Source organism: Phalacrocorax aristotelis, chromosome 15, assembly GCF_949628215.1.
Source record: "Phalacrocorax aristotelis chromosome 15, bGulAri2.1, whole genome shotgun sequence".
Lineage (NCBI taxonomy): Eukaryota > Metazoa > Chordata > Aves > Suliformes > Phalacrocoracidae > Phalacrocorax > Phalacrocorax aristotelis.
The window spans coordinates 9709818-9722396 of NC_134290.1; the positions used below are offsets into that span (position 1 = coordinate 9709818).

At 41.5% G+C, this 12579-nt stretch overlaps 1 protein-coding gene across 8 annotated transcripts in view; it reads left to right on the top strand.

The window, feature by feature from the left end:
• The window catches only part of KDM2B (lysine demethylase 2B), a 126434-nt gene that overhangs the window by 59794 nt on the left and 54061 nt on the right, over positions 1–12579 (top strand). For all 8 annotated transcript variants that reach the window (XM_075110731.1, XM_075110733.1, XM_075110732.1 and 5 more), the window contains 2 exons: positions 1649–1764; positions 8923–9049. In XM_075110731.1, coding sequence (XP_074966832.1) covers positions 1649–1764; positions 8923–9049 — 243 coding nt within the window. The remainder of the gene's footprint in view (positions 1–1648; positions 1765–8922; positions 9050–12579) is intronic.

A 12579-nucleotide genomic window follows, 5' to 3' on the forward strand; every position in this document is an offset into this window, starting at 1 on the left:
CCATGCTACCCTTACATGAAAAAACAATTCCTCTCTAGTTGGTAGTTCTTGATGTGGAAGTAATAAACAGGCCAGATCATTGTGAGCGACACTGTACCTGAAATTATACTAACTGGAGCAGGAAAGGTGCAGTAATACCAAAAGCTGCCAGAGCTATGAGCCATCTGCTTTTTTATATGCATCACATTTATCATGTGGAATCAGACCTGTAAATTGACTGAGCACTGGAACAGGTTGCCCAGAGGGGTTGTGGAGCCTCCATCCTAGGAGATATTGAAAGGCCATCTGGACATAGTTCTGGGCAGCTGGCTCTAGGTGGTCCTGCTTTAGCAGGGTAGTTGGACCTCCAGAGGTCCCTTCCAACCTCAACCGTTCTGTGATTCTGAAATTTAGAAAAAGGTATCCAGAGTGATGAACTTGTGTTTCCAGGGAGAAAACTCTAGTGCTGATTTCTTTTCCTTCCTGAATCTCTCATACCAATATGCCCTTAAATGGAAGCCCCAGTTCTGCCATCTGCTGTGGCCCAAGGACTTCTTGGGTATAGCTTTGCAGGCCTTTATGGTCCAAAGATTGTTGCAGAGGAGAGCTTTTGTGGCTGCTAGCTGGAGAACCCTTTAGGCTGAACGGCATTTTCCTGCTTCCTCACTGATCTTGAAGTGAAGGAAAGCTGCCACAGCTTTAATGGAAAGCACTGCACAGTTAGGAGAAAATTGACTGTCAACTATGTTGCTTTGCTGTCTGCTGGTTTATAAATTGTAATGCCCTTCATTAAAAAAGAAGGGGGAAAAAAAGTGCCAGGTCTCTGTGGGTCCCAGATCATTAGCAGGATCAATTCCTTTTTCACTGCAGAGATCAGAGGCTAGTCTTGCATAGCCAGTCCTTCAGCTGACATACCAAGCAAACAATGTAGGAGCAGAAGAGCTGGTGTGTGGCTGCCTGCATTGCTACGCGTCGATTTTTGTTGTGATAGAAAACTCTTCCCTCACTTTGGAGCCTGTGCAATGAATTCAGTCCCTTGCAGGACTGGGTCAGAACAGTCTCATCAGCTCCGGTACAAGAAATGTTAAATCCCTTAATTGGGACTTGCAGTGAAAAAGATTTTTCAGTTGCTTCAGGAAGTTGATAATACACTATGAAACTTTCACCTTTGAAGGAGGGCTGGTAATAATTTGAAATTGTTGCCATCTGAAGATGTATGCTCTGATGCTGGTGTGAAAGAATTTTGATGTGACTCAGTCCAGTTCCACAGCCCTAGCCCACCACTGCTGCTAAAATGATTTGCAACCCTACTGGAGGTGCCAGTAGATACATCTGAGAGCCAAATGTATTGAACAGGCTGAATTTACTTCTTAGTCATGGATGTAGTTGAGTCACAAGCTTGAGTGTTCTCAGTAAACACTATAACTGTTCTATGAATAAATAGAAGAACCCAATTTACAGAGGGTTATAAGACTACATCATAAGATGCCATTCTTCTGCTATGACTAGTCTTAAAGTGTGGCTACGAGCATACCATTTAACCTTTTGCTGCTTTAACCTCTCATCCCCTGCAGAATGGGGTTCATGGGGTTGTTAAAATTGGATTATAAATTGCTCTGTAATACTACATAGCATGAGGCATTCTCAGTTCTTTGCTTTCCCTCTCTAGGGTGGATACATGCGGTTTATACTCCAGTAGATTCTCTGGTGTTTGGTGGAAATATCCTGCATAGCTTTAATGTTCCCATGCAGCTTCGCATCTATGAAATTGAGGACAGAACAAGGGTAAGGATACTTGATTCTCTTTTTAACTGAACAGTTCTTTGTGACTATGATCAGTCATAGTCTCTCTCTCATATTCCCTTCCTACAAGCAAGAACTGATGGGATCTCCGTGTCAGTGTCGCTGAAACAAGAGGTAAACGTGAAGAATTAAGACTTTCATATATTGGCTATTTTTAGTGGGATTTACTCATCTGTTTTTCCCTGCTTCCCACAGATGTGTCCCTTCTGTGTCTTTTGTCTGCCTGTTAAACTTTCATAAACACCTTCTGTTTTGCACAAAAACATACCGTGCTTTACAGACCTTTGTACCAGTACTTCTGGTAACCCCCTGCTTATCATCTCTTTGTGCACACCTGGAATGGATACCCAAGCCTGGAGAACTAATGGGACTAGGGTGGTTCTACTGTCCACAGCTGAATTGACAAAGCTGCAGAGAAGCTGCATATGAAATGTCTCCTATATTTTGCAGCATCTTCTTCTACAGTGACTTGACACTATGCAAGAATTTCTTGGAACAAAGAGAGTCTGGGGTGGGACATAAATCTGAACGTTGTGATGTTCATCTAGCTGTAGCATCTACCTGATGGAAAGAGTATTGCATCTTGGAGGAGGCTACTGTGCGCTCTCTTTTTGGGAGTGAAAATTTTATCCTTGATTAATAAATGGGACACCTGGTTGTCATATACTTAGCAGTTTCATAAAGTAGCAGAATCAGAAGGAAATGCCACTGTTCTGGTAGGCTATCAAATAAGCTATGCAAGGCAATTGTAGCATTCTGATGAAAAAATGGACCAGTGGTATGTGCAAATTCAGACAGGGACTTTTTGTGGCTGACTGTTTTGGAGGCATTGCACTGAGTGCTGGTAAACCACTGGCACAGGTGCCAGCTGTGGTGTTAATGGAGATTTGGGCTGGCAAAATGGAAGGAAGTTGCAATTCTTCACTAAAAAGTCTTAAAATGGTATCTCTTGGACATCAGTACAGATCACTGTGATCACTGTTGCTCACCTCTATAAGAGGGCAGAATTCTGGCCTCAAGTGGGCTTTTACCCCAGATCGCTGTCATTGCAGTGAAAGTGTATAGGCCTGAAGCAAACAGGTATTGTTTTGAAACGCATCCTTGACTCAGCAAGAGGAAGGGTGTCCTCCCCCCAGCCTCTCTCAGCCAGTGTTGTGTTAGGAAGGGGCTGTTCCCTTACTTCGCAGGGCATACAAGGCCTGGTAATCTTCACATTGTGAAACAGTGGTGGGAGCAGTTGATTTCCTAGAGTGATTTTAATGAAGAGAAGGAATATTAAGCAGAAAAATGAAATCTTAGTGGAAGAGAGGTGAAGACAAAAGCTGAAATTCAGGGGAATTAGAACAGAGGGAATGTAGCAGAGAGCAGAAGTGGAGGTAGAGACCAGAGTGCAGTTCAGCCTGGCTTTGAATAGGTGTCCCAAGGCAAGAATGTCAAGTGTCTTAAGAAAGAGTAAAGGGACTTAGACAGGAAAAAGTTCTGATGGCAGAAGTGGGAAGGGGCTCCCTGGGGCTAGACAGGGGTGCTAGGCACAGGCAAGTTTTCAGAGTGACTGTACGTAAGAGCTAGCAATATATGCTGGATATATATGCTGCAGGTGCTCAAGGGGAGGGTGCGTTGTTGCCAGGAAGGATGCTAGCACAGGCAGCTTGCATGGAGAAGTGAGGACTGGGAGGAAGGATCGATGCCAGAAACAAGTTATTCGCTTTGTTGTCTATGGGGAAGATGGGAAGGAAATGCTCTTTTCCTGAAGCAGTAGAAGAGCTGACGTTTTGTTCCCACAGGATGTGGGCAACTCAAGATCACACACCTTGGGTTGTAACTGCTCAGTAATGCTTCATGTCAGACCCTTCTCCTTGGGAAGCTGGGTGCAGCTTTCATCTCCTAAGGTTCTATACCAGGAGGCAGATTTCCCCATAACAGTCAAGTGTTTTGGTAACTTTTAGGAACTTAACAGCCAGTTATACTGAAATGTCACTAGCATCTTGATCCTATGGGAAGGTTCTGTGAGTTGGATATCTGCCTCTTTGAAAATGTCCCTGCCAGAGTTCTTTAGAAAGGGATGCTGCAACATTTGGAAGTCCCAAATCAGACCTTTACTCTTGTCAGTTTTGGTTTAGATTTTCTTCGAAGTCACAGAAGCACAGAATAGCAGGGGTTGGCAGGGACCTCTGAAGATCACCTCATCCAACCCCCTGCTTGAGCAGGGACACCCAGAGCAGGGGGCACAGGAACGCGTCCAGGTGGGGTTTGAATGTCTCCAGGGAAGGGACTCCACAGCCTCTCTGGGCAGCCTGTGCCACTGCTCTGGCATCAACACTGGAAAAAAAGGTTTTTTTTCATGTTTAGCTGGAACTTGTGTTCAAATTTGTGCCCATTGTCCCTTGTTCTGTCATTGGGCACCACTGAAAAGAGTCTAGACCCATCGTCCTGACACCCACCCTTTAGATATTTATAGGTATTGATGAAACGTCCCCTCAGTCTTCTCCTTTCCAGGCTGAACAAATCCAGGTCTCTCAGCCTTTCCTCACAAGGGAGATGCTCCAGTCCCCTGATCATTTTCGTAGCTCTCCGCTGGACTTGCTCAAGCAGTTCCCTGACCTTCTTAAACTGGGGAGCCCAAAACTGGACACAGTACTCCAAATGCAGTCTCACTAGGGCAGAGTAGAGGGGGAGGATAACCTCTCTTGATCTGCTGGCCACACTCCTTTTAATGCACCCCAGGATACCAGTGGCCCCCTTGGCCACAAGGGGCCGGTGCTGGCTCAGGGTCACCTCGCTGCCCACCAGCACTCTCAGGTCTTTCTCAACAGAGCCACTTTCCAGTAGTTCAGCCCCCAGCCTGTAGCGGTGCATGGGGTTGTTCCTCCCCAGGTGCAGGAGCTTGCACTTGCTCCTCTTGAATTTCATGGGGTTAAAAGTCTGTGTAGTTCTTTGTAATTTTCCCTCGAAAAATACTTAAGTGCTTTAAAAAAGACTAATGTAAGCCAACAGTCCAGAATTTCCACAACTTCACAGAAACAATTTCAGCACTTGTATGTTGCTGTGCACTAGCAGTGTGTTATGCGCAGCCTGCACCTGTGTTCACAAACTTGTGCTTGTTCGCAGCCACATAATAACAAAGCTGTGTGAACAGTTGAAGAATAACAAGAATTTCTAGACAGAAACAAAATATAAACTGTGCAGCTATGGCATACAGAAGTTTGATAAAAGGCAGGAAAATCAATATTTATTTAGAAATAATAACACCGCCCCTACCCCCTGCTCCCCCCAAAAATATCATGCAGGAATCTTGAAGGGGTAAATGTTTTCAAAATAGGGTTCTAGTGTGTACTACTCTATCTGCTTTGACAATCAAATTTTGTGATTTCTCTGTTCAAATAATTCTATTCATACACTGGCTAGTACAGCAGACTCAATACAGTATGTCGTTCACACAAATTTACCAGTGTGAACACACTGCAAATGAGTTTCTCATCAGTATTGATCTTTCCATTGTGAATAGCACAGAAGTAAATGACATGATGTGATTGACGAAGTAATTTGCCACACTCAAATCAGAGTGTAATACAGGTGTGTTTCCCCTCTTCATTTTGCACAGAGCAATTTTATGGAGGTTTCACTGTGTTTAAACCTGCTATATAATGCTTAATCATCTTTGAATGCTGATATTCAAAGTCATTTTTATGCTAGGTGTAGTTGTTATTGTCTTAGCAGCTAAGACAAGAATAAATATATGGTTGAAACGGTAATGCTGATTTACAGCCTGATAAAATGGCCTAGTTTATATACTTGTCATGCTTATTCTAGCTTAATTTCTCATATCCCTGGGAGACTTTTTAAGAGGGTTACAGCCATTTAAAAATAGTTTTAAGGAGTAATAAAAAACATGTCTATTGTTGGAAACAGCTCCTAATGTGCAATTGAGGTAAACAAATATTCTCCAGCCTTACAGTTTGTAGAGACTCTCATTTTGCAGTCTGGCTTTCCTAGAGGCCAATTAATAGCTAGTCAAATAGGCCAAGCTGTTTAGCTCTCTGCTAGACCAGCTTGAAGAACTGCAAAGCAGGCTGCCGTGCAGAGATTCATCATCTTGGCATAGTGGTGTTGCAGCTCTGTATTATTGAAGAGGAAGAATGTGTCAAACTTACTCCCAACTCATCTAAATTTAACTGCGTTACAATATTTGAACAAGGGTAGGGACAAAAGCACTCAGAATATATACGTAAGGTGGTCACTCACAGATGATGGTATTTTCTACTGATTTTGTTTTCTGGAATGTAAGAGAACATTTTAAGTGGATAGATTAATTATTTTTTAGATAATCATAAATTGTTTTTCAATTTTGTGATTAGATTGATTAAATGTAAGTGGAGTTTGTAATGACTTTAATGGACATTGTGGAAAAGACTAACACTTTCTTAAGGAAAATATGTGCTTTACTTGTTTAGGGTTTTTTGTTTTGATTTTGGAGGGGGATATAAGTCTTTAAAATAATTCCACTTTGAACTGAAGAAATGGATCATATTCCAGAGAGAATTTTTCTCGCTGTACAGGAATAATTAAAAAATTTATTCAGTGGTTTGTAAATTATTAATCACAGAAGTTAGAGCTGGAAATGCCTTTTAGATGATCTAGTGTATTTCCCTGCTGGTGGGGGGTTTAGTCCTCTGGCAGTGTCTGTATCAGATATTACACTTTAAATTCATCACAGAACATTTTTAATTTCTTTCTTTCTTGCTTTCCTTGATTCCTCCCCCCTCCCCATCAGAGTTCATTTGGCTGTAAGTGTACAATGGAAAAAGTATGGATATGTACATAACGCAGTAGCATACATTATAATTAATAAATGTCCAAGGATATAACGAAGAATGTACTCCTCTATACTTCTCCACAGGGCAAAGTTTAAAATATTTTAAAAGCACTGTTAGACTTGCTTTACTGGCAAAAGGCACTGTAGATCTTTGCACAGTATCTCTTGCTACATATGGTAGCTCTTACTTCTGAAGGTTTGTAAAAGCAGAGCCTTCTCGGGCAAATAGTGAATTACAGAGGCATGGAGGGATTTGCTGTGGGTTGGAACATTGATAGTGAGGCAATTAGGAACTCAAATTGAATATTAAAGATTGATATACATAATGGGAGCACTGCATGCATTACTGCCTTGTCTTTCACATTGAATTAACATTGGTAACAACTAAATTTGGTGACGCTCAGAATCTGTCAACAAATGTTGAGCAATGATGTCTTTAATATTCCCAGGCATGTGGCTGAAAACCTTTTGAAGGCTGAGGGGTGGAAGGCGGCTTCCTGTTTGTAAGTCAATTCTTTGCAAATTTTGTTTCCTGCAGTGCTCTCTTGGAAAAATTTGAGTTCCTTTATTAGCATATATTTTAGCATGGCTAATTTCCCCTGTGTTCTGTAATAGTGATAAGTGACTCGATCTCTTTTTTATGACAAATAACTAAACCAAAGGAAAAACATTCTCCAATTCAAAAAGGCCCTGGGGTTAAATGTTCTCTCATTTAGGGGGATGTTGGTTCTGTTTTTTCTTTTCTCCCCCTTCTTTTTTTTGGTATGTGTACTTTGTAACAACACAGGGAAACGTTTGAAAGGTGCAGCATTGCTGGGTGCATGACCCAGAGCAACGTGCAGTTCAGATTTGCCAGCTACACTTGTGTTGAATTTAAGAGATCTTAACTTTTGGGAATTGCCATGGAGTATTTAAATCCTACATTGTGATATGTTTAGTGGGACAATACAGTATGTTTTCCCTTAGTTAAGTTTTATTCTACTGCTAAAAGTGTTTGCATTTCCTGTGCCCTGGGAACAGAGGCAAGTTCTTTGGCTTGTCCACCTTGGGGACAGTTTTCAAATATGGGCATTCTAGTAAGTCACTGATGTGCTCAATCCTTGTATCACCACACAGATGTTTCGACAATGCCTGCTTTTCAGAGCTGAATCTGAGTTTCCAGGTGCCTGATTAGTGGTTCTGTTTAGACTTCACTGGTTTTTGGGTTGTCTGCAGTGGGGTGGTGTTTCGGTTTTGTTTTTTAAAAAGGGCTTTCTAAGATGATGCTCCTTTCTGGTGCAGTCCAGCTTTTCATTAAAGGTGGGTGGAACCTCTTGGCTAGGTGAGCAGTTAATATGCATAGAATATCTTAAAGCAGTTCCTATAATCCCAGTGCAATGCGTGCATGCAAGCCTGCAAAATGCAAATTTCTGTGCCACCAGGAAAAGTGTACAGTGTAAGTACAAGTGCATGCAAGATGCATGGCACCCATTTGTAACAAATCGCAATAAATATACATATGTTCTTGCATTTAGGAGCTTCCCATATTCTTCTTTGGTACAGTGACCTCACAGAGATAGAAAACTGTTGGAAAGGAAGGAAACACACTCTGTTTTCTTTTGAATCTGAAATAATCTCACATATACATAGTGCTGGAGGATAAGCTTTTTTGTGTGAGAACAACAGGTCTGAGAAAAAGTGCACAGCTTGACAGGATCTTTTGTCAAAATCCTGCTTTTCTATTCTGTTTGTGGCAAAAGCTATCTTGCTACCAAAATATTAAGTGTAAACCACATAAGGGATTTTTACTTTTAATATGTAGTCATCAATAATCAAGAATTTGTGTGATCATTTGTTTAATCAAATTGTTGTGGAGACCGTAATTGAAAAATATGTATTTCCTGCTTGACTCATTTTAGGTAATGCTGCCATTTTGATAAAGATCATGTTTAGGAAATTTAAAAAACCCCACACCTTTATTTTAACTTGAATTTTAGTGACTAACATCTGTATGTGACCACCCTATGTTTATACAGTAGGTAAATAATACCGTAGGGGCCATCCATCAGTTTCATGATTTCACAAGAACACAAACCCTTTCCTCTCCCACCACCCCAAGAGGATACAAATTAGTGAACCAAGAAATGATGCTATCATGGCAGGCAGGCAAGCAGTCTCCTCATTTGGTATGCTGAAGGCATACATCTCACTCGGCTCTCACCCTCTCTCCCCTCCCCCTCCTGCATACTGTTTGTGCTCTTGATAACATGATGAGAATGATGACTGGCCCTTGTGCTGCAAACTTCTCTCCCTTCCCCATGGACTGACAGTCTCGATCTTGCTTTCAGGTGCATGCCAAATTCCGTTATCCTTTCTACTATGAAATGTGCTGGTATGTTCTGGAGAGATACGTGTCCTGTGTGACCCAGCGCTGCCACCTCAGCAAAGAGTACCAGAAAGAATCAATGTTAATTGGTGAGTGAATCCTTTGAGTGCATATTCAGAACTGATGCTACCACCTTAGGCTAGTTACTGCTTTGGTTTCTGCAAAGCAGATTATAAATGGAATTGAGAACTGTAGAAATTCTAATGGAACTATTTCTTTATTTTGGGGTGGGGAAGGTTTTGACTCTTAAGCATTCCCATGAAGTACCACCCTGCTCAGAATTATATTGAGCATTCCCTTAGCAAGTGGATCCCAGAAAAATAATTTCTGGATGTGTTTGTTCCTTGGTTTCAGTAATGTTTGTGTTGAGATGATCTGCCAAACAGTTGAGGATTTACTGCCATGTTTGGCACAATACCTTAGTAGCCAAAAATGTGTGCACTGCAAATGTGTTTTGCTGGGATGGGTGTTTAGTCTCTTTATAGACCATCTCCTTTACAGAATGTGTTATGGCCACTAAACCTGGTTTCTTTCTCTCTTTTCTTTAATCTCTACTTTAGTTCTCTCTATTTGGTGACTGACTTCTAGTTCTGCAGAATAACAAAGCTGTGAAAACACCTACACAAATCTACATGATCTATAACCCGAGTGCAGGGAGGTCAAAGAAACCTTTACAAGAATAGCTGAAAATGGACCATAGCAGAGACAGATAGATGTGCCTGAAGCAGGAAGGCATTACCTTGGCACTGATGTGAGCTTTACATCAATGTGTGACAATTCCAGTTGTTGCCTTGCTAACTGCCCTCTTTTCTTCCCTTGAATGGAACAAGATGGTGGGCCACATTACCTTCCTGCTTTTAAGCACAGAATGGGCGAAAGTAGCACAAGCACCAGCTAAATCTTAACCATACGTGTGAAGTGTGGAGGAGAACGAAAATATTTCTGTGTCGTCTTGTCCCTGAGATGCCACCTGGAGTGAGCCTGGCATGGTTGGAACTGCCCCGGGTTCTGGACAGAGGAGGGAAATGATCACCTACTAGCATACTTCTTAGTAGAAGGGATTTAAGAAGTTATGGGCAGACATCACTCTCCATTGAGTCTTACTGACCCAGAATAACTTGAGGGAGATAATAGTCTGTGTAGATAAACAAGGGAATTTTCTTGGAATCCCTAGGAATTTGGGTGCTTCACATTTTGTGTCTCTTCTTTGCTCTGTGAGACCCTAATCAGAAAGGTTAGTTAAGCAGGAGGTCTGTGTGGAGGAATTTTTCTCTTTATATAAGATGATCCTAGACAAAAGGATGATTTAGCTCCTTGGATTAGCTCCTCAGAAAGCAGTGACAAAACTCTGACAACTGCATTCCTTGGAAAACAAGGAACAACTTCCTGTTGTCTAGATGGGATGGAAGGAGGCTTGTCTTGCAGGCAGGGTGGGCGTGCCGGATTGCCGAGGTGTAATTTCAGAACAGACTAGATGTGGAGAGGGGATGGTTCAGGATATTGAGGTGGGACCTTTTTCAGCTAAATCCCCAGTCTAAATTCTGGCCCAGCTCAGTAATTACTGATAATGGTTTGGTGATCGCCATGAAATGTGCCTTGGTCCAGTTATTAGCTGAGACATATTCAAATCATATAACAGTTCACTGGTAACCATAGATGTCCAGTGTCTAGAGGGAAAAGGATTGTTTTGCATGACCAAAGAGTGCCAACTGCTAAGGCATCAGGAAAAGTAGCCTGGCTACTTGGATAACGGTTAGGTGGCAACATTGCTGGGCCTTGGCTCCTGTGGTGGCTTCAGTTGTTGGCCTGCTGCAAAGCGAATATTAAACTGTTTTGCTGTCGTTTGGGTGTGGTCCTATGATCATTTCAAGCTACTGTGAGAAACGTGCTGCTCTCACAAGACTATTCTGTTTCATGAACTCTGGAGATTGTGCGACTTCCCTGAGCGCTGAATCGGTTCAGTGATCTGACTGAAAAATAACCTTACCGAAAACCAAATGTATTTGTTATCAGTAGGATAGATGATCTGATCTGACTTGCAGCCCTGCTGCATGGCTGCGGGTGCCGAGTAGAGGTAGGTGCTATGAGTGTCTGGCTGGACAGATCTTGAGCTGTTGTTACTGTCTTGAATGGATCAGTACTTTCAGCTTACCGAAGTGGTATCTACTGACAGCGTGTAGCTCATCCACCTGCCTGCTCTCTTGACTTTAGAGGACGCTGCTAAAATCTCTGACATTGACATCCAGGGCCTTTCGCTGCAGGAAAGACAGGTGTATAATTTTGGTTTTTTTTTTTTGTCAGAAACTTGCTTTTTATTTCTTGGCAGAATCTTAACCTTAAAATAATTATTTAACTGGGGATTGTGGTTCCAAAGCCCAGATCTACTATATCTACTGGTTCTTTCACTTTGGCATTTGTCAAATTCAAAGGAGTAAAGGTACATCATTTACCTCTACAAAGCTGAGTTGCTTTGTTCTGCATGAGTAATACTGTTTCAAATATTTGCTTGTCTTTTAACTGGTTTCGGTGTCCAGCCTCTTGACTCAAACAAATCTCTATGAACGGTAATCCTTGAATTACACTTGGTTATTCTGTGGTGTTTGTATCTTCTTAGCATTCACCTGCTGTGGGATAAGAGATCCAAATGAGGTCAGTGTTACAAAACTGCACCACTTTGTTTTTAAGCTTTTCTTCAGAACTGCTAAGGTCCTTAAATTGTCTCTTCCTTAGAGACTTTTCTATCTGCAAGCTATTTCTTGATTTCCCATGGAAGAGTATCCCTTGATGAAGAATTTCCCATTATGCTCCTTAAAGAGTAATGAAACAAAGTACTTAACTTCTCTGCAGACCCCTCAATAGATCAATTTTCTTCTGGCCTTCTTGGTTTAAGAAAAAAATTATCCACATCCTTGTACTCATTTTCAGAAATTTCTCTTGAATAATCTTAATGTTTCTCCTGTGTTTTTTTTAATAATTTCCTTGACATAACTTGTTCTAAATGTCTGCTTTCTGTCTTTTCTTTTGGGTGCTAGAACTTGCTATTTTTCACCCTTGAGTTGTGCTGCTTTCTTTTCTTATGTATATTCTCATACAGTGGTCTTACTGGATCTTAGAAGCTAAGAAGCATCAGTTGGTTATTCTTGAGGAGGACATCCTCCAGAGAGAGCGCAGGATGCTGCCCATGGTCTCTGGGATTCACAAGGTGGTAGTTTTCATAGAATTGGTAGAGATCCTGTTCTCCTGTGTGGAAAAAAAGGAGATTACTGTGGTGGTAGAGAACATCTTTGGAGAACATAAGAAACTGTGTTCATTAGCAGTTTTGTTTGAAGCATATCTTTGGACTTTTCATACTATGTTTTCATTACATAGTATTTATTTGCTTTGACATGAAGGTTGCTAAATTCAGAGTGACTCAAGACATTGCCTACTCATGAAAATGTATTACTGTGATTGTGTTGCGATACCTCTGTCCTGAGAGTTGTATGCTAATAGAGCAATTTATTTTGGTTTTTGTATTTCTGTTTAATAAACGTCTCGACTCACAAAGCTTCAGACAGGAAAAAAATACCAGCACTTCAGTGTAGGCAAGGCTAAAACCTTGAGTGTTCCTACACTCTAG